Consider the following 26,301-nt stretch of genomic DNA (forward strand, 5'->3'; position numbering starts at 1 on the left):
ATTACGCGGTTGTTTTCAGCGACAGGCTTCAGCCACTCTTTAAACTCATATTTCTCCAACCAGGAGTACACAAACATTTTCCCATTTTGTTGTCTGTTTTGCTCTATGGTTTTGCTACATGTGAGGGAGTGTCACATCACCTTTCTGCGTTTGTCGCAAATTACATGACATCACCCGGACGGAGGAGCTTGGCCGGCCCGAACCAATCGCATGGATCGAGCATGCTGTGATTAAGACTAGGAGGAAAATAAATATATTTATGCTTTTTGAAGTCAAACACTTTGCACAACTCTTAAACAAAATTTAAGACCTCGTAAAAACACGATTAAGACTTTTTAATACCTTTTAAGTGTCTTCATTTCCTCATAATTGATTTATCAACTTATAGTACTTTTTAAGACCCCGCGGACACCCTGTTGATGATCACAGCGAGCTGAACAGATCTTTTAATCCCAGTTGTTTTGCGCAAGTCCTGTTTTGTTGAAAAGATTATACGCGTTACTATGGAGACATGTTAATATGTGTCAATCAAATCAGTGGGTGGGGAAACCTACAGTCCAAATCACTTTGTGGTGGGCCTCAAAATGGGAGGGATTTGGATACTATTTTAACATCGGGAAATTCAAAAAAAGAAACTTATTGTGTTTATATCACCCCAGCATGACAGAGGACACACTATACCCGCACACAGTTCTGTCCAAACAACTAACAAAAGATTATTTTCATCATAGGTGCCCTTTAAGTTAATTATTTAATTTGTTTTAGGACAACATTAATAAATTATGTAGAACTCTGCATTTTTTACAGTGTATATGGCTCAAACCATGTGAGTATGCTGTATTATAAGCAAAACATTTGCACCATGTAACCATTTAATATTTTAATATATTTTCTTTAATTGAGAAACATACATAGGTCCCCAAGTTTTACCCTTTTGCGGGATCACTAGTTGTCCCACTGAAGGATGGAGGTGGGCAAAGCAGAAATGATCAGACAGAGTGTCAATGAATTGCTCCTCCAGGTCCAGATGCTCCACTCCTGGATACGACGCAAGGACCTCCTCCACAACTGACTGGTTCTCAGCTTGTGACATGGTGCAAGTAGAGTAGACAACAATTCCACCAGGACGTACTGCTGCTAGGGCCGAACTGACAACAATCCAAGCAACAAAACATAATTAATGGTAAACTATACAATCTTATAAAAAGACACTTTCTAAAACAAGATTATAAAAAAGTGGTATCACTTGTTAACTCATTTGTTAAGTTTATATATTGGTAACATGAATTGACTATGAACAAAGTATACTTTGTTTACAATGAAGGTATTAATGTTAACATATACAAATATTGATTTTAGCAATGCGTTTGAAAACATAATTTATGCTGACAATTTATTTTATTTTTTTTTGTCAAGCCCAGTAGATCAAGGTATTCATTACAGTATTTAATTTGATTAAACCACTGAATAAACATAGTATGTAAATAAAGGGAGAGGGGATTGTAAGGGAATTTTTTGTATATAAATATTAAATATATTTTATAGATTTTCTTTCTTCTGGAGAAAGTTCGATTTCATTTAGTTTAGCTTAAATAAAATGCAGTTTTTAAAATTAGAATTTATTTTTAAGGTCAATATTAACCTAATTACCTAATAATAACCAATAATTAACCAATTAAGCCTTTCAATTGTATTTTAATTTGTTAACGCAAACTTCTAATCAGCCAATCACATGGCTTAATGCACTTAAACATGTAGACATGATCAAGATGATCTGCTGCAGTTCAAACAGAGCATCAGAATGGGGAAGAACAGTGATTTAAATGACTTTGAACGTGGCATGGTTGTTGCTGCCAGAGGGGCTGGTCTGAGTATTTCAGAAACTGCTGACCTACTGGCATTTTCGTCTTATTTATTTTATTTCGGCTACAATAAAAGCAGTTTTAAATTTTTTATAAACCATTTTAAGGTAAAAATTATTAGCCCCTTTAAGCTATAATTTTTTCGATAGTCTACAGAACAAACCATCATTATACAATAACTTGCCTAATTACTCTAACCTGCCTAGTTACCTAATTAACCTAGTTAAGCTTTTAAATGTCACTTTAAGCTGTATAGAAGTGTCTTGAAAAATATCTAGTAAAATGTTATTTACTGTCATCATAGCAAAGATAAAATAAATCAGTTATTAGAAATGAGTTATTAAACTATTATGTTTAGAAATGTGTTGAAAAAAAATATTCTCTCCATTAAACAGAAATTGGGGAAAAAATAAACAGGGGAGCTAAAGCTGGTCGCACACCAGAAGCGCCACTCAGCGCCGCGACATGATGTCGGGGACACGCCGATGATTTTATCCTTGAACGTAGAGTTCCTGGGCATACCACACACCTTTCGTTGTTACTACCACGCTTCTGCTCTGCCACTCTTGCTCTGAACCAAACCATACTTCTCTTTGTTTGAGAGAATGTTTTTAATACTTTCTCTGGAAGGCGGGATTGAAAAGATGTCACCTTTCAAATCCAGCATTGTGATTGGATGATCCTTTGAGTTGGTCACTGGGAGGTGTCATCCATAATGTGGCCTGCATTTGCATAGTCATAGTCCACCGGTTAACTATTATAATATTTAAGAGTCTTAAATATTTTCCTATGCATGATTCACTTTCCAAACCACATATAATTTACCCAAGACATTATTTGCAATATATAGAGTCTAAACATCACTATGTAATGTTGATCTTTACCCAAGCACTCATATATATATACAGTGGAGTATTTCAAACAGCGCATATTAAATATATACATGATCATTTGAATCTACAGCTATATGAAGTGAAATATTCCATTTGTGTCTCTTTTGTGAAATGTAAGTTTTCTGATCCATGTGTCTCTCTGTGTCTAAGACGATGTAGAATGTTGATTGAATCAAGAAGCTGTTTTGCAAGTTCTGGGCTCTTAACACCTTTGCCTTTCAGATAAACAAAAGACATATGGTCACTGTCTCAATTGCCACTTTCTGATGCGCTTAAGAAAAGGGTCAGAGTTGGTGTAAACTCTGCAGCATTTGTTTATATTGGAAATTAATTTCCACAAGTTCCTGGCTTTACCACTGATCACTACTATATATATATATATATATATATATATATATATATATATATATATATATATATATATATATATATATATATATATATATATATATATAATTTTGTTTAATTAAATTTTTTACAGCACTGACAAACTATTTTTTTTAATTATTATCATTTACAGGAAAGCTAATCCTTTTGTCAACATATTTGCCTTGAATGTTGCATGATTGTCTATGACAGAGAAGAGCGAGATCGCAGAACTTTGTTCAAATGGAACAGCAACAAGAAAACATACAGTGCCATTTAGCATCATCAAGTACCTTCCCACGTGATTGAGTGTGTATGTGGGTTGCCGTGATAGAGATTTACCAGAGCAGCTCCTTCTGTAAGAGTGGTAGTTGAGTTCTCTCCTTCAGCCACATTTCCCCCCGGTGGGTGTCAGGGGTATAAAGCCAACTCCGGTCATTAGAGCATGGGGCATCTACAAGCACCTGACACAGAGGGACGGAGAAACACACACAGACAAACACACTTCAGAGAACAGGTTTTAACTCTGCAGGTAGGGGAAAACGGTGAACGAGACTGAAGGGGAATATTTCATGTTCACCTGGGGGACAGTGAGCATAACACAAAGAGGAAAGCAGAAGGACAGCAGGGACCTGCCGGTATGGGCCTCATTAGCTCTTTAAAAGAACCAACACACTCGCAGCATCCTCTGTGAAACCCACTGAGCAAATGAGAGAGAGCGGTTGAAGTAAAGAGAGAGAGAGAGATGGTGGAAAAACCACACACACCTGGGGCCAATAATCACAAAACACACCTGAGCTAGAATCTACGATTGAACAAACAAGAAACTCTCTAAAAGACTGAATAGACAAGGCTAAATGAAAAATCCCCCCAAAAAATTCAGTTCTTTCGCCAAACGTCTCTTTTTCTCTTCTTCTCTCAAGAAATCCGACGATCTCTATCCCACCCAACCCCTCATTCCTTGCTCTGGCTCAGCTCGTCTTTCTTGGCTTCCTTTGAGACTACTCTCTCCTCATTAGAACTGGCTGAAACTGCCTTGTCAAGCTGACAATTGAGCCCCACTGTTTTTCTCCCTGCCAGCTTTGTATTAGAGCCTCTTAATTCTCTCTGTTAGCTCTGCCGCCTGTCTGGCTAAAAAGAATGCCGGGGGGCTCTGGAGACCTGCGTCACTGAAGGACATGATGGTGTAGAAAGACCCCCGTGGGCCTGATGATGGGATCTAGGAACTACAGCACGGTTAAGAGGAAGAGCCAAAGCTATTACCCTCGTCTAAGTGCCAGAGTTGATAAAGGGAATCAATTGTGGGCGTCAGAGACATGTTCATTTGACATTTCAGGACAGGAGGTTTCATCATCTGAGCTTGAATGTGTACCTGCGTCCCCTCTATCGAGGGTCCCGGGGAACTGTAGCATCTGTTCAATGTGAATGGAGGTCAGTGCGAGTAAAACAACAACACTGTCACCTTCTGGTTGGATTGGTGTATCACAGTCACACGTGACTGAGCTGAATTCAGTGCATTTTACAAACACAACACAGGCCCATTTGAAATATGAGTCTTAGCGAACTCTTTGACAAATTATACACCAAAAATGATTGAATGTACATAAAATTCACTTCGATTTTTAGCTAAAATGAAAATGTGTGACTGCAAAACAAAAAAACAAATATCAATGCGCAGATTATCTATGATTAAAAACCTCTTTTCACAGGGTTTTACAGGGGTGGTCCAATGCCATATCATTAAAGAGTTACGAAAAACCAAAACACATTTTTTTAAATGTCACACGTTACTAAAAAACTATTAAGACACATATATTTCACTAAAAAGTGTAAATTGGTTGTTTTTGCATTAATTCAAGCAAATTCGTTCTTCCGGTTTGAAAATGAATTTAAGCTGCGTCACGGCCATGAGATTATTGTATAAATTCCAGGGTAGAGACTGGATTTCTGTACCATAAATAAAAAAAAATTCTAATGTAACTGGAAAACAATGTAAAGACACAACTAAAGTGGTTTGCTAAAATCATTTCAGAAATCTTTTGCATAAATATATTAATTTCAGAACAGCTTGGTGGCTCAGTTGTTAGCATTGTTGCCTCACAGCAAGAAGGTCACAGCTTCGAGTCCCCGCTGGGTCAGTTGGCATTTGTGTGTGGCGTTTGCATGCTCCACCCGTGTTGACGTGGGTTTCCTCCGGGTGCTCCGGTTTCCCCCACAATCCAAACACATGCACTATGGTGGAATTGATTAACTAAATTGTTCGTAGTGCATCAGTGTGTGTGTAAATGAGTGTGTATGGGTGTTTCCCAGTACTGGGTTGCGACTGGAAGGGCGTCCACTGCGTAAAACATTTGCCGGAACAGTTGGCGGTTCATTCCGCTGTGGCGACCTCTGAAATAGAGACTAAGCTGAAGGAACAAGAATGAATGTTAATTTTATTAGAATGAAATTCTATATACAGTATGTGTGTTGTATTAGACCTGACTTATGGGCAAGAATTAGGTTTAAGTCTAAACTCCCTGACTTCACCCCTCCTTTCTGCTTCATACAAAAAAAATCTATATGCTAGTCAAGATATGCTAGTCAAAATAAGAACATCATCATATTAGTGAAACTTTAATTTTGTTGACTTCCAAAACTCACTGTGTGCTGACACCTGTACATTAAAGGCTGTAAGGCGCAGCCCCTCTGAAATGTGCATCTATTAACTTAAATTGATAATTTTTTATTAACATCATGTCACTAATAAGAGTGAACCCATTCCCTTACAGAAGATTTTTTTAACATTTATTTGATGTGTGCGTTTCACTTATTGTTTTTGCTTTATCCATCAAAATAATAATCATCTCTATGTTTTATTCAATTATGGCTTTTTATGTAGACTGAAAATCCCAATGAAAGTCTATGAAAGGGGTGCATTTTACGGGAGGGGTGTAGTTCTCAGCACAACACCTGTTGCACAACGCATGAGCGGCACGTGAGCAGCGCCCATTTTTTTCAGCATGCATGTTCACAACCAGGATTCATACTGGCGATAGACGCGCGGTTATGTTTTCTGCGTGCACGCATCAGTTCATTTTTGATAACATTGGTTTCACCAGCATTGGATCGGTTGCACAGAGAGAATTGCGTGACTCACGTCGAATGTTTGAGAGTTGGCAGCCCTGAATATGCATGATATCGCTTCGAAGACTCCTTTTACCTATTACAGTGTTCAGACGGCAGAGAGACACCACGTTGTGTTGCCAACCATAATTAAAACAAGTGGAAGAACAAAAATTGTTCGGAGACATGGGTCGTCAGTGTTGCGTTTATAAATATGCCGCAACGAAGTTTTTGTTTCCATTTCCCCACGATGAGAGCACAGCTCGCGTGTGGACCCACATGTTTGGATTACAGTGGTCTGCTAATATGCGACAAAAATATGTTTGTAAGGAACATTTTTTACCCGAGAGCTTTTCGCATCTGGAAATGGTGAAATCTGGATTTGCCACTCGTCTTCTTTTAAAAAAAGACGCGGTTCCAGTGTTGATTGTCCTGTCTCTACAGATTTGGTAAGTGTGTGATCAATGCTCTTTGTTTATGTTTATTCAGATGGCAAAGTTAGTTAATATGGTCAGCAGTACTCTTTCAGTTTTTAAAGACATAGCTTAGTCAAAGTGATTTAGTTACTTAGTTTACAGTAATATCACTACAATATTATGGACTGAAATATCCGCTGTAAATGCTGCTCTCTGAATGTAAACACCTTAATGAAACTATTACCATTGTGTAGGCTTTTTGCCGCATATAATTTCCGCCACATTTTGTGAAAGGATAGTCTATACACGAACAGATTTTTGACGCTGCTCTCTGCACCTCCCAAGTCAGTGAAGGACCACAGACACCTGCATCGTGAAATGCAGAGGTTTTTTTTTCTCCTATTTGGCGTGCGGTATCCAATTACAATAAAACTACAGTCTTCCAGCAGTTCCTCACATCCAATGTCCAATTTGTAACGGGGGGCATGCATGAAATGTTCCTGAATAAAAGCGAAAGTGCCAAACTGCCGTTAAAGTCGACAAATTAAAAATGAAACACCCAAAATTACATGAAACTCTGGAGGAAATGTGGACAACGTGGTGACGCAATGCTGTTCATCGATCTATGTGTTATAACATGTAAAACGCAATAATGAAAGGAACATTCAAAAAGCAACTCATGTAAACACCTTAACCATAATACTGTGTTATTCACATTAAAGGCAAATAATTTGATTACTTATGTCCATGTAAACGTAGTCAGTGTCTATCTCCCCTGCGTCTGTATTTATGTTGCCTCTGTGAAAATCAGCATGTGCACATAATGAAACTCCCCTTTTATGCAAACCCTTCCCTCTTTCACCACTGAACACTCCCACCTAAACAAAGCTGGACTCACTCACTTTCCTGACTTTTTTCAAACTAGAGGTGTGAAAACACCCTACAGAGTTTCTGCGGTTTCATGGCCCTTTAATACAGAGTTTTTTACACTGTTAAAAAATTGGACTCTTGTGCTCAAGCATGGGTCAATTTATAAAATAAAATAAATTAAAATAAAATAAAGAGAGAGCAGGAATTATTTTGTGGTGCTTCTCAAAGAAAAAGTGTGCGACAACCACCTATTACCCACAATAGTGCTTGGCTGAAAATGAGTGTGTGCCAAAATATGTGCTTTTGGATGTGAGGGAGAACTGATCTTGTTTAACCATATTTAAATTAAACCTTTAACATGTAAGTTTTGAATACCCTTCTGGAGTTTTAGAACCCTTTACTATTATATTTCAAATGGCAATGCATGTGGTTTGATACAACACGTCAATTTATCAATTTATCAACAAGGGATACATTTACAGTTAAGTTAAGTTTAGGCTTACAGTTAGGGTTATGTGCTTCTATATTATTTTATCCAAGTATTAATCCCCTCTGATTTTGGGAATAATTTACAGTTAGAGTTGGGTTAAGGCAGTGTTTCTTAACCATGTTCCTTCAGGACCACCAGTTCTGCACATTTTCTGTGTCTCCTTAACCAAACACACTGATTCAGATCATCCGTTCAGAAGCAAAAACTGAAAGACCTGTAATGGGTGTGACAGACAAAGGAGACATCCAAAACATTGGTGGTCCTCCAGGAACGTGTTTGAGAAACACTGGTTTAAGGGGTAGGAATTAGGTATGGATTATATTTTCAAACAGGAATGATGTTCCAGGATTGCATCCTACTTGACAAAAATCACACCCACCTAATTACCTCATGCCTATATTATTGTAACTCCCTATACATTTAGGCATCTCAAAGTCCATCTCTTTCCAAGCCAACTCTGTGGAACAAACTCTCTAGCTTCAGCTTCTACTTAGTCGGAGTTCAATTCTTGTCTTAATTATTCTCTGTAGCTTTTAGGCTATAATCAGGGCTTTACATTAAAACCCGCCAACCCACCAAATGCGGGTAGATTTCAGACACTCACACTAACCACTTTCGCTGGCTGAAAATAATTTTTAAGTTGCCAGAGCTGCCTCGTCCCTAAAGATTAGAATTTTAGTGTAAGACCTTTTGTCAATATGCGTGCAAATGTGAATACCTGAATACTGAATAAGGTGCACGGTAACGTTGTGAGCGAGGCACAGCTGATGTGATACGCACGAATAGTTAAAAGCTCACGTTTTTTGCGCAAAACAACCGTACCTGGAAACGCAACTGGTGCGATAATTTCTCTTTGAAATAGATTTGAAAAAAAAGTGGTGCTCATGCACCCACAGTCCTGCTGCTTTCAAGAGAGCTGCGTTTTTTGTATGCAGCAGCTGTTGCCAGTTTCACTTTTACTATTCTTTGACCAGATTATTACTGGGCCTAATGTTAACCGTCTGCACGTGATCATACTTTCACTATCGCACACCGGATGTTTTTCACCTGCTTTCTTTTGTTAGCAGTTATTTTTGGTAATGTGGTTTAATTATCATCCTTTACAATAACAGTGATGTAATTGGAGATTAACTCTCCATTTATCTACAGTCACCCGATGGTCTGGAACCTTTAGCCTGGACAAACTACTGTGTAAATAAATGAGAATTTTTTATTTATTATAATTTTTTTTTTTATTTTTGTTGAACAACAAGTGTATGTATACCGCTATATTTCGCTTGTTTGACACATTTCTTTTTTTTATTTGTGGCAAGAAAAAAATTATCTTGGTCTGGCCAGAGAAAAAAAACATGGTAAATCCTTAGTGTTGAGCCCAAAAAAGTCATGTGAAATTAAAAAATAAAAAAAGCTAGGGAGGCATGTGGACATAACATGCATATGTTAATGCGTAATAAGTAATTTTATCATGTCAACGTCAAATTTATGCAAATATATTTTCCCAACAACAAAGTTGTGGCTAGTGAAAATGTTGGAAAACTACTAGCCACAGTGGCTGGTAAACAAAAAAGCTAATGTCAAGCTCTGGTTATAGCAAATTTTATGTGTTTTATATCTGTTTTGCTGCTATTAGTGTAATTAACCTAAAAATCTGTACCTGTACAGCACTCTGGTTAGCCTGTGGTCATTTTTAAAAGTGCTTTATAATTAAACTTAACTGAACTCTAGTATCAAGCCACGATCGCACTGCACTTTTTACGGAATTGACTTCCATTCATATGTATGCAAATGTGAGCACAAGCTTGTGCAACAAGTTTGCGTTTCAAAGTTCAAACTTGGTGAACTCTGACCTGCGAATTTGTGAATGTGTGAGACCAATAGAAACATACAGAAATGTAAAATAGGGCGTTATCGCTTGTTTTAACAGTATCACATCAACTTGTTTTAGCCCGCCCATTTTCACAGCACCATCTAACAGAATTTTGCATGCTCAAAATCTTCAGGCCAGGGTAATAAAATTCATCTGCACTGACCTTGCTAATGGCATATTTCCACTGCATAGGACACTGAGCCATAGCACTACTAAAATATGACCTATTGATTACTGTAGATCAGTGGTTCTCAAACTGGGGGTCGCGACCCCTGCAGGGGTCGCAGAATAATTTCAAGGGGTCGCGAGAGTGATTGAAAAATTGTGTCATTTTCAGTGATTATAATAAATATTTTTCAGTATTACAAGTGAAAGCTAATAATTTTAGATTTTTTAAAAGATATTACTGATTCATAAAGTATTTAGGACACATTCAGGCAGAATGCATCTTTGTAGAAACGCAGCTCAGGAACAGCTCAGAAAACTGTTGTCATGTCAACTTGCCGCAGTAAACAAAGCCTTCAACGGCTTGCCCCGCCTTCGCGCTCCTCTTATTGGCACACTTCTCTAAGAACTGAACATGAATGATTGGTTAAAATCAGCTGTCAATCACTCAGTCAATGCCTCCTGTCTTTAGATGACAGGAGCTACAACCGCGAAAATGTAAAGCGCTGAAGATGAGAATGAAAACAACACTGACAGATTTTGTCTTAGAAACACCTTAAGCTACAAATAATGGCACATCCGATTACTGATCATGTGCTGAATGTTAATCCACCATTTACACCTATGTCCGCTATGAAAATAACTAAAGCATTCACTGTAAGGTCTGTGGGACGGAATTTTCAGGTAATTGTTTGCCACATCTACACATTTTAAGCACAAGAGGTTCTGTTTAATCCTTTATTTAATCGCCAGATGCTGTCAGCCGTACAAGTGGCAGCTATATGTAAAATTTAACACCACGTACACCATCGCAAAAGGGCTTGCACTGACTAAGATTAAACTAATATTGCAGCTCATGAAAAGAGCGGTATTGCTATTAAAATGACGTATGCAAATAATAAGGTATATGTCAAAAAAGCATCTGTGCATTATCAGACACCAGGCGTGAGAACACAGCACAGTTATCATTAACAGATTCAATCCTGACCTGACACTCAATTATGTTATAAAAATGTGTTTTCTTGTGATAACAGGATTTCATTGAGACATATTTTCCGCACACATGCATATATATATTTTTTTGCTTGTTAGTTTTGATTAGTGTTGATTTCAAATGCAATAAACCTGTTTATAAAACTTGTAGTAACATAGCGATAAATGGTGGTGCGCCTACATTTTTAAAATTAGGAGGACCAGTACTTCCAAGCAAAAATGGTTATTTCGAGCCCTGTAATGTATAGTAAATATAGTTAAAATTTTGTGAACAGCTTAAAAAAAGCTATTTTTATTGTTTGTATATGATTTGGTAGTGGGGGGGTCACGAGTTCTTGACGATCTTACATTAGGGCTCGCTAGTTTAAAAGTTTGAGAACCACTGCTGTAGATCACCGATTTGCCAAAGAGAATTGTAACTACCTGCATCACTGGATTTGCTGCAAGAGACACAAACCCACTAGAAATAAAGAAATAGTCAGCAACAGCCAATGTAAAATTATTTTAAACCACTCTTGCTCACAACTAAACATGACTGTGATGTGGTCAGTAGATAAGGTCAGAGTAAATGATTAGAATATTTATAATCTACCCAGGTGTGATGAAGTGTGAGAGGTGAGAAGAAAAGACTTGCGGCATTTAACCGCTAGCATCACACATCTTAATAGTTTGTTTGTACATGTCCAAAAATACACATACATTTGAAAAAGTGGAGCAAACAGGAAAAAAATGCTCCTACAAATGTTTCAAATAAAAAAAATACAAAGTTAACCACCATCAGCAGTGTGACATTCTTTCGTTTGCACAAGCGCTCTCTCTTCAGACACGAGCACTCACAGGTAGAAAAAAAATGTATGTGAATGTTCACTAATGAAAACAATCATAAATGGATAGCCAAGGAGTTGATTCATTGAGAGTTGGATGGGGCGACCCAGAACATCAGTAGACATCACAATTTTAATCACATGTCTATGTCCCACCCACTTTATGTTGCAATAATCTGCAGTGGAAAAGCAAAGGCATATAAGCCAAATCACATCGAGTCGTGCCATGCTATGTAGTAGAAGAGCAGCAAAAATCTCACTCCAATTTGGGTCATGGCTCCAGTGTAACCCCCCCAGTCCTACTTGCAGCATCAAGTGATTTTAAACCTTTTTAAACCTTTGTAGATTTTAAACCTTTGTAAACCACTGTAGAAGACATGACTGCTAACAAGGCCACTCTTAAACTCAAGGGAATGAGATTTACCTGCAAAGCTCTTACTAGCTTTTGCAATCACCCCACTGAAGCTCACTCCCCTCCAGGTTACAACACCAATGTAACTCCTCTGGTTCTACACACACTACTCCAAGTTGGATTTAAACTACTTGCACCAACATAGGAGACAGATGCACTTACAAGAACTTTTGAGAGAGGTTCACTAGCAAGCCTTACTCCCCCCTCTGAGTTTTCTGGCTCAAGAAATTGAAAAAAGTTTTTTTTTTTTTTTTTTTTTTTAAACAGGTTTTGTTATCACTATAACTTACACTACATGGCTAACCTGCTTTGGAGCAGATTTTATTTTGAGTTACAGGTCACAAAACCAAACTGGACCTTTAAGCTATACATCTGATGCAATAAAGCCACTCCCAGTCCCAGAACATCTTTTTACTCTAAAGACTTCTACATTTAAAGCATTTTTTAGACAAATTAGCTTTTTTGTCACTTATAATGTGCTTGTATTATATCAATTATTATTATTACTTACAAATACTTCATAATTATCAATTAATATTACTAATTCATTTAACATTTACAATGAGATATTAATTTATTTAGCTTGAATAAATAAATAATTTAAAATGGCATTATTGTATGCTGTTTATGAACATACATTATTAAAATAACGGATTGATTTCCATTGGTATAATAATATTTTCTTTAAGTTGTCATCTCAAATTATTTTACTAAGAAGTGTTAAGTATGGCCTTATAATTGTGCTTAAATTCATTTTTTTTTTTTTTGATAATGCTAAATCTCTGTATCTTCAAGAAAGAAACTGACTCTCTCATGTGTCTCATGGGATGGCTATTTGCTACACGTGTCACACTTTTAAGCGCACACACTCCAGAGTACCGAATTCTGATCTATTTTTACAGTTTGTGTATGATAAAAGACATGCACAATATTCTACTTTTTTTTAATGGAATAATAATGTATGCAGCCATGCACGGGTTTTGACAGCTAATATGAGACAGCTAATATGATTGTGATTTGCAAAAGTTGCAGACACCTTTACCGATATCAAATTGCTTTATGATGCAAAATTTGTTTAAACAGCCAATTATTCCTTACACCGATTAAGAAACTTGAATGGCCTAGACTTCTATAATAAAGAAAATCCGCTCTAAATGTAAAACTAAAAAAAAAAAAACTGCTAAATACTCATATGAGTATTGAGTAAAGCCTGAAGCCCACAACAAAGATGTATTGTTATTGCGTATCATTTTTAACAAACCCTTTACTACAAAGTTTTAGTAATTTTGCTCACATGGATAATTGAATATTAATCAGATGATGTTCTTACGCTGCTGTGCCGGCAGCCAATCATTGCATTGCTTATCATGATTTTGAGGATTTATAAATCTGTCCTTCACAACACATGCAGCGATCTCAGATCAGCTCATTCAGATATTTTAATCTGATTCTCAAACTTCTTTAAAGAACCAAACTAGCCAAAGATCAGTTATCAAGATTAGAAGATCCAGGATCATTTAAACGAGGTACGAAGAACGAACCCCAGGAATTCAACCAATGTAATTTTTTTCAGGAATTTCAACCAATGTAAATAAGACAACGTGAGACTTAAATTCAAAGTGAGTGTGCTTTTAGCTCCACCCAATGGAAATTTCCCTATAAAAGAGTTTTTAAATAAGCAGGATATAACAAAGTCATTTCGCAGAATGTCACCATAGGCATGCTGTTTTTTCCAGCGAGACTGAGCTGAAAATAAAAAAGTTAACCTCTCCTAGCACGGCACCCACCCTGAGCTCTATTCATTTAAAACCATCACGACACCTCCTGTCGCATTGTGTATTCGTTTACCTTTCTGCTCAGTGGCCCGACGCTTCTCTCACCGCCAGAAGAGGATAATACTCAGTCAGCAGTATCTGGGAACCTTAAAAGCGCCATATTCACTGCTTGATTGGCATGTTTGGCCTGGAGGGCTGATAGTGACCTGCCTAGTGTCTCGTCACCCTATGATGAGTGGGAAAAAAATGCGCACCTATGCAGCTTTCCCTTCAAATGACTGAGTGTGCAGAAAACCTCTATTCCACCTTGCAGCTTTTTTTGGTTGCTTTGAGATGGAAAGCAAGGGCTTGCACTGAGTGCTATGGCAACTGTGATAAATGATGCATGTTTGGAGGCGGCATCGCTACTGATGCCATGTGAGAGTGTCACTCTGACATTCACAAACAAACTGTTTTTCTTTCTCTAAACACTTTTATAAATGACATTCAGTGGAGGTGAGTTGAGTACGTTTAGTTTCTGCACTTAATAGAATGTAACAAATGTTAGGTAATGTTGTGTCTTACGAAAACTCATTTTATGATTCATTCAGGGTAAATATCACTGGCTAAAATAGCCAATGATGGCTTAAAGGTTGTATCGTTTTAATGGTGTAACAGATGAACTATTGTGTGTTGAGTGTTGAGTTCCTCGCCACTGGCTTGCTTGGTTTGGGACTTGTGGAGCTGCGCATCGATGGATTTGCTCTTTAGTGTTTGGACTTTCAGCCGTGAAAATTAAACCACACTAAACTGAATTGCAACACTGAAAACTGGATTGACACAGTTTCAATTAACTAGAACTTCTATGTTAAGCTGCTTTGATACAATCTACATTGTCAAAGTGTTATAGAAATAATGATGATTTAATTGAATTGAATTGAGTGTAACTTGTGAGGGGTAAGTGTTGTATGGTTGTTGCTAGAAGGGATACAGCTGCAGCCTGACGTTAAAGAAAATTATTTATATTATTTACTAAATTATATGTTAATTGTATTTAATTAACATCTACCTCTACCTAGAAATGTAAAAACAGTAAGTATTAATAATAATAATCATAATAATAACACATTTTATTTATAGTGCGCTTTTCTCAGACTCAAAGCACTACAAGGCATAAGCCAAACAATAAGTAAAACAATAAAAAGACAGTAAAAACACCACAATAAACAGTAAAATATGAACAATAAAATTGAACGATTAAATTGACAAAAATAATCAATCTAAATTAAAAGCAACAGTAAAAATGTGAGTCTTGAAAAGTTTCTTAAAACAGTCCAGAGAAGTGGCATACCTGATGCTGATAGGTAGAACATTCCATAGCTTCGGCGCACTGTACGAAAAAGCTCTACCAACCATCATCTTTAGCTTACAGCGTGGCTGATACAGCGCAAGTAGATCTAGATCAATACGTGACTTAACAGGAAGTGAAGTTCCTGATATAAAGGGGTGATATGGTGGTGTGATTATACAGAATATTATATTAAATTGCACATTAAATTGTATTTTATCAGTGCCTACCCCCACCTCAACCCTAAACCTACCCCTCACAGCAATGTAAAAATATTAATTACTGTTGTACAATGTCACAAAAATGTTATATTTATGCGTGTATGCGCAGCTGTATTCTATCTAGACCAGAGATTTCCAAACTAGAGCTCGGGGGCCAAAGTTGGACCATGGCAAGGGCATTAGTTTGCACTTGACATTGGTGAGGACAAGTAAATACAAATATTTATATATGATTTGCCTTATTATCCTAACCTGTCTAGTTAACCTAATAACCTGGTTAAATTTTTAAATGTCACTTTAAACTGTAAAGAAGTGTCTTGAAAAATATCTAGTCAAATATTATTTACTGTCATCATGACAAAGATAAAATAAATCAGTTGTAGAAAATATTTGTGACATGCTCCCTGAAGCCCTGCCCACTGTTTGTTAAACCTCTCTGATGCACGCATTGAAGGCCTACCACATGGGTTGTTGCTAGATCAGATACGTTTGCGGTCGGAGGTTAACAAGACTACTTATTTTTTATTAAATTTCAGATTAATTGTATTTTAATAACGTCTACCCCCAACCCCAACCCCAACCCTAAACCCAATCGTCACAGTAAGGTAAAAACAGTAGTTGTACCGAGTATTATTTATGTTTTCTATTAAATTACCCAATAAATTGTATTACCTAAAGCCTACCCCCACCCCAACCCTAAAACCAACCGTCACAGTACTGTAAAAATATAAATTATTGTTTTACAGTGTCATTAAAAAATGCTGCTACATTAATGTGCATATCGCTCTTTCGGCCGGCCGCGTATCTAGACTTTACCTACCACATGGTTCACAGCTGCACCCTATCACCTTAATCATCAGCCCCTTTAAATAGTGTGGCTTCAGTATGCTCTGGTCTTTCACTGCTCTGGACTCCTCATGTGGAGTTGTGGCTGTGTGCAAATGTGAGTTTTACGTTTTCTTGTAGTGTTTATTTATGAAGTATTGTTTATGCAGTTTATTGATTTATTTGTCTGGTCTGCCTTTATGTATTTATGATTTAGAAACCAGTCTGATACAATGTGAAGAGTTCTGTACGGGCCTTAGTGAATAAAATACCACAAATCAGAATCAGAATCAGAATGAGCTTTATTGCCAGGTATGTTCACACATACGAGGAATTTTTTTCGTGAGAGAGCTTCTACAGTGCAACAGGATAACAGAGACAGGACAAAAAACAGATAATAAATATATTTTAAAAAAAATAGAAGTAAGTAGTGAGTGCAAATATACAGATTGACAAGTGTATGTACGTGTTTATTACTATATACAACGTTATATGTGCAGCTGTTATGTGCAAATTGGCATGTAAGTGTGTGGTTAAATAAGTGGATATGTGTATAAAAGTGTATGGCAAGTAGTGATGTTTGTTCCACAATTATTATCATCAAGTGTTCATGAGATGGATAGCCTGTTTCTGTGTTGGGCTGTTCTGGTGCGCAGTGCTCTGTAGCGTCGACCAGAAGGTAAAAGTTCAAAGAGGCAGTGTGCTGGGTGTGAGGGGTCCAGAGTGATTTTGGCAGCCCTCCTGCTCGCTCTGGATAAGTACAGTTCTTGGGGAGTAGGAAGGGTTGTACCAGTGATTCGCTCAGCAGTCCGAACTATTCGACGTAGTCTTTGGAGGTCTTATTTAGTAGCTGAGCTAAACTAGACAGTTATTGATGTGCAGATGACTGATTCAATGATGGAGGTGTAGAACTGTTTCAGCAGCTCCTTTGGGAGGTTAAACTTCCTCAGCTGACAAAGAAAGAACAGCCTCTGTTGAGCTTTTTTGACAATGGAGTCAATGTGAGAGTCCCACTTCAGGTCCTGAGAGATGGTGGTGCCCAGGAACCTGAATGACTTCACTGCTGCCACAATGCTGTCCATGATGCTCAGTGGGGGGAGAGCAGGGGGGGTTTCTCCTGAAGTCCACTATCATCTCCACTGTTTTGAGCGTGTTGAGCTCCAGGTTGTTGTGACTGCACCAGACAGCCAACTCCTTAACCTCCTGTCTGTAAGCAGACTCGTCACTGTCCTGAATGAGGCCGATAAGTGTGGTGTCGTCTGCAAACTTCAAGAGCTTCACAGAGGAGTCTTTTGAAGTGCAGTCATTCATGTACAGGGAGAAGAGCAGTGGGGAGAGGACACACCCCTGGGGGGCGCCAGTGCTGATTGTGCGGATACTAGATGAGAATTTTCCCAGCTTCACCAGCTGCTGCCTGTCGGTTAGGAAGCTGTTGATCCACTGACAGACAGATGTGGGCACAGAGAGCCGAGTTAATTTGGGCAGGAGAAGTTTTGGGATGATAGTGTTAAACGCCGAGCTGAAGTCAACAAACAAGATCCTCACATAGGTCCCTGGTCTGTCTAGGTGTTGCAGAGCGTAATGCAGTCCCATATTTACTGCATCATCCACAGACCTGTTTGCTCTCTAGGCAAACTGAAGAGAGTCCAGTGAGGGTTCAGTTATGTCCTTCAGGTGGGCCAGCACCAGTTTTTCAAAAGACTTCATGACCACAGATGTTAGTGCCACCGGTCTGTAGTCATTTAGTCCTGTAAGTTTGGGTTTCTTTGGGATGGGGAAGATGGTGGAGCGTTTGAGGCAGGAGGGCACTTCACACAGCTCCAGTGATCTGTTGAAGATCAGGGTGAAGATGGGGGCCAGTTGGTCAGCACAGGATTTTAAACAGGCTGGTGTTATAAAATCTGGGCCAGGTGCTTTTTTCCTCTTCTGTTTCCAGAAGACCTGGCATACCTCCTCTTCGTTAAACTGTAGTGCAGGTATGGGGGAGGCGGGGGGTGGTGGAGGTGTTAATGGTTTTGTGAAGAGCAGTTCAGAGTGGGTGTGGGGGGTTTTCTCAAACCGGCACTAAAACTCATTCAGGTCGTTTGTAAGTCGTTCATTGTCTACAGTGCTGGGGGATGGTGTCTTGTAGTTTGTGATGTTTTTCAGACTTTTCCACACGGATGCTGAGTCGCTGGAAGAGAACTGACTCCTTAGTTTCTCAGAATAGTTCCTTTTTGCGACTCTGATCTCCTTTTCCAGTGTGTATTTGGCCTGCTTATACAAGGCCCTATCCCCATTCCTGTAACCAACCTCCTTAGCCTGACGTAGCTGTCGGAGTTTTACAGTGAACCATGGTTTGTAATTGTTGTATGTGAGTTGAGTCCTGGTAGGAATGCACACGTCTTCACAGAAACTGATATAAGATGTTACAGTCTCTGTGAGCTCATCCAGATCGTTTGCAGCAGCTTCAAAAACACTCCAGTCAGTGAGGTCGAAACAGGCTTGTAGATCCCGCTCTGTTTCGTTAGTCCATCTTTTCACAGATCTTAATACAGGTTTGGCTGTTTTCAGTTTCTGCCTGTAGGTTGGAATGAGATGAATCAAACAATGGTCAGAGTGTTCCAAAGCTGCTCGTTGGACAGAGCGGTATGCATCCTTTATTGTGGTATAGCAGTGATCCAATATTACTGTCTCTTGTGGGACATGTAACATGCTGTCTATATTTTGGCAGTTCACAGGATAGTTTTGCTTTGTTAAAATCCCCGAGAATGATTAAAACAGAGTCTGGGTGTTGTTGCTCTATCACCGTGATCTGATCAGCTAGTTTCTGTATCGCCAGGCTCACGTGCGCATGCGGAGAAATGTAAACACTGATGAGAATGAACGAGCAGAACTCGCGCGAGGAGTAAAAAGGCTTACAGTTAATAAACAGTGCTTCGAGATCTAGACAGCACATCTTCTTTAAAACTGTTACATCTGTACACCACCTTTCATGGATATAAAAGCACGTCCCGCCACCGCGCGATTTCCGCGTTGATTCTTCGTCGCGATCCGCTCTGAACAGCTCGGTAGATGAAGCGCGTATGGTGTTGTTCAGCCAGGTTTCCGTGAAACACAGAACAGCTGAATGCAGAAAATCCCTGTTTGTCTGAGAGAGCAGAATGAGTTCGTCTATTTTGTTGGGTAGAGAGCGGAGATTTGCCAGATGGATGCTAGGCAACGCGATCCGAAATCCGCGCTGTCTGAGTTTCACAAGCACGCCTGCACACTTTCCTCGTCTGCGCGCTTGAAAGCGTTTGAGTAGCACTGCGGCTCCTCCGACTACAATGTCCAACAGAACATCAGATAAATCCAGGTATGGAAAAATATTTGGTGGTGTTTGTGCCCAAATGCCCAGCAATTCGTCTCTGGTGAAACTAATTGTAGGAAAAAAATGGATCCCAAAAATGGATCTTGTTTCAAGTGTTTTGACTGACACTCCATTGTGAGACTGCCCCTGTGAGTCCGCATTACCTTCCTAATTTCTTACATCAGTTATCAGAAATTAGTTATTAAAACTATTATGTTTAGAAGTGTGTTAAGAATTTTCTCTCTGTTAAACAGAAATTGGGAGGGGGGGGGGAATAAACAGGGGGCTAATAATTCTGATTTCAACTATCTTTATTTGTTGCTACTAATTATTTAACTGTTTTTAAAATATATTATTAATTAAGGATCAGGCCCGTTACCAAGGGAGCGGGGAGGGTTTATTATGTTAGAATTTATTCAACTGGCCAAATTCTGACTAAGTAAAGTTGAATGTACTGCTAAAGAGCGTTTAATGAAATTAACAGCATTATCATGATGGACTCATTCAGTAGTGAACTTGAGTTTGTGACTTACACTTTTCGTTGAGAATCTTTTTCATAATGTTCATATGTGATTTTTTACTTTTTTTGCATGTCCAGGTTAATACTGACAGGGTGTGTGTTTTTTTTTTTTTTTTTGTGAATTAAATTATTAGTGGGGACATTTCAACAGCTGACGGATATTGGTGGGGACGTGTCCGCTCCGGCCATGCTAAATCTACACCCCTGGCCCATGCTAACCTTTTGATTTGGCCCATCATCCCATCTGAGAAGACAGGGAGAATGATGAGAGGGAGAATGATGGGGATCATTTCGAGATTGTCAATTCAAATTTAATGTAACCCTTTTTTTTGTTTTACTATTAAAAGCTAACTGAAATTAAATGGTGTAAATGAATCAGATTTAGTTTAAATGTACATGCTGTCACCCAACAATCCAGAGACTTCGGTGAGCAAATCAAGTCAAAGGCAGATTCTGCTTGACAAGTGTATTCCGCATTAAACTCCACTGTGTTGTAAATATGATTGTTTATGCTTTTATTGCAATGGGTTATCATTTAACAAGGTATAGTGTATTTGTTAATACCATTTTAAAGTAAGGTTTTCTACTTATTTTGAAACATTCTGAACTAAATTAAAAAATGGCAACTTTAACGTAATATACTGTACACAATGATATTTAGTTTTTGGCCCTTCATCCAAAAAAGTTTGGCCACCACTGATCTAGACTTTTCTGTGATGTACCTTGTCGTAAGCTCCTGGTTGCATGCTCCCAATGCTACGGCCATCCAGAAGAGTCACTGAAAGCAGATGCCTTAGTGTAGGAGGAACATATGATTCAAGTGTCTTCAGTAGCCAATCCTGTCTGTGCTGATCCACTTCATTACAGTGCAAAAGACCTAGAAAAATGATGACAACACAATGTCAATGTTTTGAATTCAGAATAGTTAATAAATCAGACATTTATGTCAATTAAAAATAATAATTTGGGGTTGGAACAGAAAAATAATACAAGGCAACATACAGTACAGCACACAGCCATTCTGACCCTTGCAATTAAATTGGCATCCTTAAGAACATTTCTAAATTAGACAGTAACTGAATAGAAACCATTTAAACCATATGCAAAAAAAATTAACACTTCACTTTTTCCATATTATGTTAAGCTACATTAAACACAATATTTTCTTAAATTCTACAAAACAAAAAAACAATAATGACAATGTGAAATATTTGTTTGAAATCTTTGTTAATTTATTAAGCAATAAAGAAAGAGAAAAATTACATGTATAACCCCAAATCAGAAATGATTGGGACAGTATGGAAAACATAAAGTAATGATTTTTAAATTTACTTTAATTTATATTTCATTGCAGACAATACAACAAACATTATTTAATGTGTTCCATGTGTTTTTTTTTTTAAACTAATGAAGTTGAGAATTTATTTTTCAGAATATTGACACGTCTTTATTCCACTGAAAAAAGTGTTCAGAAAAATATTCTCAAAAATTATAATAAACTCATGACTAGGCATGGACTGTTATATGATTTTGATGGTAAGATAACCTTGGATAAAACTATAACGGTGTCAGGGTATTGTGATTACTGCTCTAAAATAAGTTATTTTAAATGTCTGGGTAAAAAAAATGCTACTTTTTCCCATTGAACACAATATATTTTAAGAAACATTTATAATATTTTGGAACATTAAACATGTTAGGCTAAATAAGAAAAATAAATCATTGACTATTTTCATTGGTTTCAAAAACACATATTTCATTACAACCTGAAAAGACATCTTTAAATATCTTTCTTTTCTTTGGATATAAAAAAAGTCACTGCACTGTTCAGGACCACAGCAGGTTTGGATGTTGGTGCATAAGCAATTTGTTTTTTGAACGTTGGGCTGATTAGTAGCTTTTGATGTGGATACTCCTTTGCTACTGTGATATATATATTTTTTTGTTTGGTTGTTTTTTTTTTTTTTTTACACTATGGTAAATCTTGAAAACGATTATCGTCCCTTGCTTACTTGCGACTCATGTTTATGAGATTTATGACAGTTATATTGTCTTATGTAATGTTATGTAATGTCTAGTTGTCATGACAAAAAGGATATGATGTATTTTTGTCAAACTTTCATAAAGACATCTCAAATGTCACATTTGCATTTAAAAGGGCATAACTGAGAGATTGACACTTAATAACAGTTGTCATAGGCATGCATAAAGTCTTCATATTCATGTCTTATGAAAACCCTTTTAAGTAAAGCTCTAACATACATTTTTATTTACATGCAACGTATGTCATAAATCTCTCAACTAAATGCAGCTTCTGACTTTCTATAAGCTAAAGAATCTTTTGAAAAAAGAAAAAGTATGATTTTCACCAAAGGAGCATATTAGATCAATTTCTAAATGATTGTGTGACAATGTACTTCAAATATCAATGTTTACTTTGACTTAATACTTTCGTATCTTTGACTTAATAATTGCAATGTTGATAAAATAAGCATAAGATACACATTTCAAAAATAACAGAATGTCTCACCGGCCCCAAACTTTTTACTCAAGTAATATGAAGTGTATCATAAGGTGAGTGAGGTAAAGTTGGTTTTAAATTCACAAATTTGGACTTTCTCCATATAATATAATTATTCTTGCAAATTCTAAATAGGTAAATCATATTAGCAGAGAAGTACAACATTGTTCACAGTCAAATAGATAATGCTAATGTTGTTTTGAAGTCATACTTGCATGTGATTTTAGAACGAATATTCAAAGTAGCATGGTAAAAATGTTCAAAAGTGAACAAATGCGCAAATATAAAATCAACTTTACCTCAATTGTATCATTAGGTATATGTTCCAGTCAAAGACCATTTTGCCACATAAAGGCCTTGTCATCAATTTTAAACGTGCGACTTACCAGGAGTTGCTGTCTGTAATATGGCCAGGCTTTTCCCTCCAGGAGCTGCACAAAGATCAAGCACATTTTCTCCTTCCTGCACATTCAAAGTCAGTACAGGGAGAAGAGAGGCTGCATTCAGGAGGTAGTACTGCTTCAGCCAGCCTGTGTGGTGGCTTTGTGTGGGAATACGCACTGGATCTGGGTGAATAAAACACTGCAGAGGGATGTCTGCTGTTTGCGAATGGGATTCAGGATGGGTCTGTGGAAGGAGGTTTGTGTAACCGAGCTCTGCAAGACACTGCTTGAGGTTTGTAAGGTCACTGAACCGATTAAGCAGGACGCCATATTGCCATGAGAGTGGATTCAGAAGCACATCCCTGAAAATATTCAATATTTATATTGATTTGCACATTAGTTATGAAATCGTCACTTAGACAATCTGAGACAGCATCAATGCTTACAAGGTAAAACCATAGTAACTCTTAGTTAAAAGGGTGGCCAAAATAATAACCATTCATTTATTCATTTTCCTTCAGCCTAGTCCCTTATTTATAAGTCGCCTCAGTGGAATTAACCACCAATAATGTCCATGTAAAAAAAATCTAATTTTCTTATTAAAATGTTGTCATCACAATACAATATTTATTTATTTTTATATCAAATAAGAATAAAAAAATGTTTACAGCATTACTTGAATATAAATATTAATCGATATTAAAAATCACCTACCCACCTTGCATCACACCACTGCTCTCCAAGCTCTTCGCTGTACTGTCTATCAAAATGATTCAGTACAGTCTTACAAAGCTGCCTCTGAGGTTTAGATTTAATCTGTGCTGAAAGCTGCTGAAATGAAGAACAATTAAATATTAAACAAATTACAATTATTCAAACATTATTAACAAATGTGTCTATAATGTAATACAAAAATGAAATTTAACTGATTACTAAATACGTAGTAAATATAAAATTATATAAATATCGAATTACAGTTGTAATAGTATTATTATGTTAGTGTTATGTGTTTTATGTTTATTTATTTTTTTTTTGTCGTAATTTAAAGCACAGATGTAATGTAGTGTTTTGTCCGCTTACTGTATTAGAGACTTGGCCATGACATGAAGATGACAGAACACACTTAATAGACTTCAGAAAGAGCAATGAACTGCCTGAAATGCAGCATAATTTCGGTGAAAACATCGATATTGGCACAATTTTATTTCTGACTACATACTGTTTCGCGGTCCGTCTTCTTACTTAGTCCCCCCGGAAATGTGGGTTGTGATGTTAGTTCCGTTTTTCTGTGTTTAAAGACTATTTATTTAGTTTAAAGCATTTAATTAAAGTGTTACGTGCGAGTGAAAATATTTAGAAACTACGAATTAGTAATTTTTTTACAAATACATTAACAAATAATCTAAACAAATACATTACACATATTAGCCATTTAACCTGTAGGCTAAATACAGAATATATTTGAATGGAAAATAGCTGATGCAGATTAGCCATTTGGTCAAATGTTGTCAGGGTAGAGAACAACGAATGCAAACACAGTAAAACTAAATGTTCTAAAGCTTTTTTGATCAACTTTGTTAGATTAAATTTATATTAAAATTGCTGGCATGACAGTAGGGCTTGGCAATTTTTATCAGCTGAACCTGCAAAACAGTTTACTTGAACACGTATAAAGCCAAACAAAAAGACATTTAGAGTTTTGTGTGTTGCTTTATTGTACATTTGTTCAGAGAATTCGAGTATGTCGCCAGGAAAGATTGATGATTTTATTCTTGCAACTCTGTAGCTACACCAGAACATTCAATGAGTGATGCCTTCTGGTTTCAATTTCAAACTCTTTGGGCCTTTCTCTATGTCTAGAAAACCAGTAGTCTAACAACTTCTAGTGTTTTCTGCCTACACTCTACAAAATGCCTTAAGTGTGCAGAATTTAGTTCCAACACACTTTAAGTTACAAACAACCCTGAAGGACGTAATTAATTTGATCAGGTTTGTTTAATTAAGTTTGAAGTTAAATTGTCGAGAGTGCATTGTCATTAAAATTATTATTTATTTCGTAAATTCTTAATCCCTTTAATAAAAATGGTGCATTAAGACAGAATAAAAGTTAAACAGATATTGTAACAGTATGAATCAGTAGTAGAAATTACTATTTTTAATAGAGAGACAATATTTATATATTTAACATTTATTAGAACGTTGACTATAATAGTCGTTTAATAACAGAAATAGAACTTATAACTGTGATGTTTTAATATTTCATGGCATAAAGGCATAATCATGGACTGTGTTATCGAATGAATAATGGGTCAGCAGTTTAAGTGTTTTTAATTGCTAGTTGTTTTAAAAATGGGTGACATTGTGGCTCAGTGGTTAGCACTGTTGCCTCACAGCAGGATGGTCGCTGGTTTGAGTCCAGGCTGGACCAGTTGGCTTTTCTGTGTGGAGTTTGCATGTTCTCCTCCGGATGCTTAAGTTTCCCCCACAGTCCAAAGACATGTGGTATAGGTGAATTGAATAAACTAAATTGGATAAACTAAATTGGCCATAGTGTACAATATGTGTGTGCATGTGAGAGTCTATGGGTGTTTCCCAGTGGGTTGCAACTGGAAGGGCATTCGCTGTGTAAAACATATGCTATACCACTGATAAATAAAGCCAAAGAAAAATGAATGAATGTTTAAAAAAAAAATTGGGGGATCAGTGCATCAGTGTTCCCAGGAGAGGGCGACTATTTTACAAGTATTTTTCTTTTTCTTTTTTCAGATTGGAGAAATGCAGTCATTTGCTTTAAATCTTTACGGTTTATTAGTGAGAATTTTTCTGCCTTATGAAGTAGTGTTGTGTTGTGAGATGACTTAAGTTGTCTTACAGTGATCTCTACTTCAAAACGAACATGAAAATTCTCCTCCTGCCTATATTTACTTCAAAACCTGTTATTACTTCTGAATCTACTGCATCTTGAAAAGTCGTTCTTGTGCAGTTTCATGGAATGTTTAAAAGACCTCCGAACAGTATTTAGGAGAAAAAAGTGTCTTCATCTCATGTTTCTCTTCTGGTATCCTAAATCCACCAACACAGGGCGCTGCAAAAAATGTAATAACTGCTAGTAATTGTCCTGTTTACTGGTGTTTT

The 26,301-nt window shown here is 37.1% G+C and overlaps 1 protein-coding gene across 3 annotated transcripts; it reads right to left on the reverse strand.

Annotated features, from left to right (window-relative positions):
• Nucleotides 1-838: 838 nt before the first annotated feature.
• Nucleotides 839-24,413, reverse strand: nsun3 (NOP2/Sun RNA methyltransferase 3). Of its 3 annotated transcripts, none has more exons than XM_056458139.1 (6): nucleotides 24,247-24,413; nucleotides 23,885-23,994; nucleotides 23,170-23,528; nucleotides 20,985-21,139; nucleotides 3,464-3,585; nucleotides 839-1,148 (listed from the first exon to the last, which is right to left on the reverse strand). In XM_056458139.1, the coding sequence occupies exons 1-6, from the start codon at nucleotides 24,349-24,351 to the stop codon at nucleotides 881-883; spliced, it is 1,119 nt and encodes a 372-aa protein (XP_056314114.1). In that variant the 5' UTR covers nucleotides 24,352-24,413; the 3' UTR covers nucleotides 839-880. The 3 variants fall into 3 exon arrangements, with proteins under 3 accessions (XP_056314114.1, XP_056314105.1, XP_056314122.1); XM_056458130.1 differs by having other exon boundaries at nucleotides 23,885-23,997; XM_056458147.1 differs by lacking the exon at nucleotides 24,247-24,413 and having other exon boundaries at nucleotides 23,881-23,974.
• Between the last annotated feature and the right edge of the window lie 1,888 nt (nucleotides 24,414-26,301).

This window comes from Danio aesculapii, chromosome 1 (assembly GCF_903798145.1).
Source record: "Danio aesculapii chromosome 1, fDanAes4.1, whole genome shotgun sequence".
Taxonomy (NCBI): domain Eukaryota; kingdom Metazoa; phylum Chordata; class Actinopteri; order Cypriniformes; family Danionidae; genus Danio; species Danio aesculapii.

Excerpts from the sequence above, each read along its gene's own strand:
- nsun3 (XM_056458130.1), bottom strand. The coding sequence starts at position 24,351 with ATGTTTTCACCGAAATTATGCTGCATTTCAGGCAGTTCATTGCTCTTT. Across the intron at positions 23,998-24,246 it reads ATGGCCAAGTCTCTAATACA|CAGCTTTCAGCACAGATTAA; the intron begins GTAAGCGGACAA and ends TCTTCATTTCAG. Across the intron at positions 1,149-3,463 it reads TTACAGAAGGAGCTGCTCTG|TTCGGCCCTAGCAGCAGTAC; the intron begins GTAAATCTCTAT and ends GATTGTTGTCAG.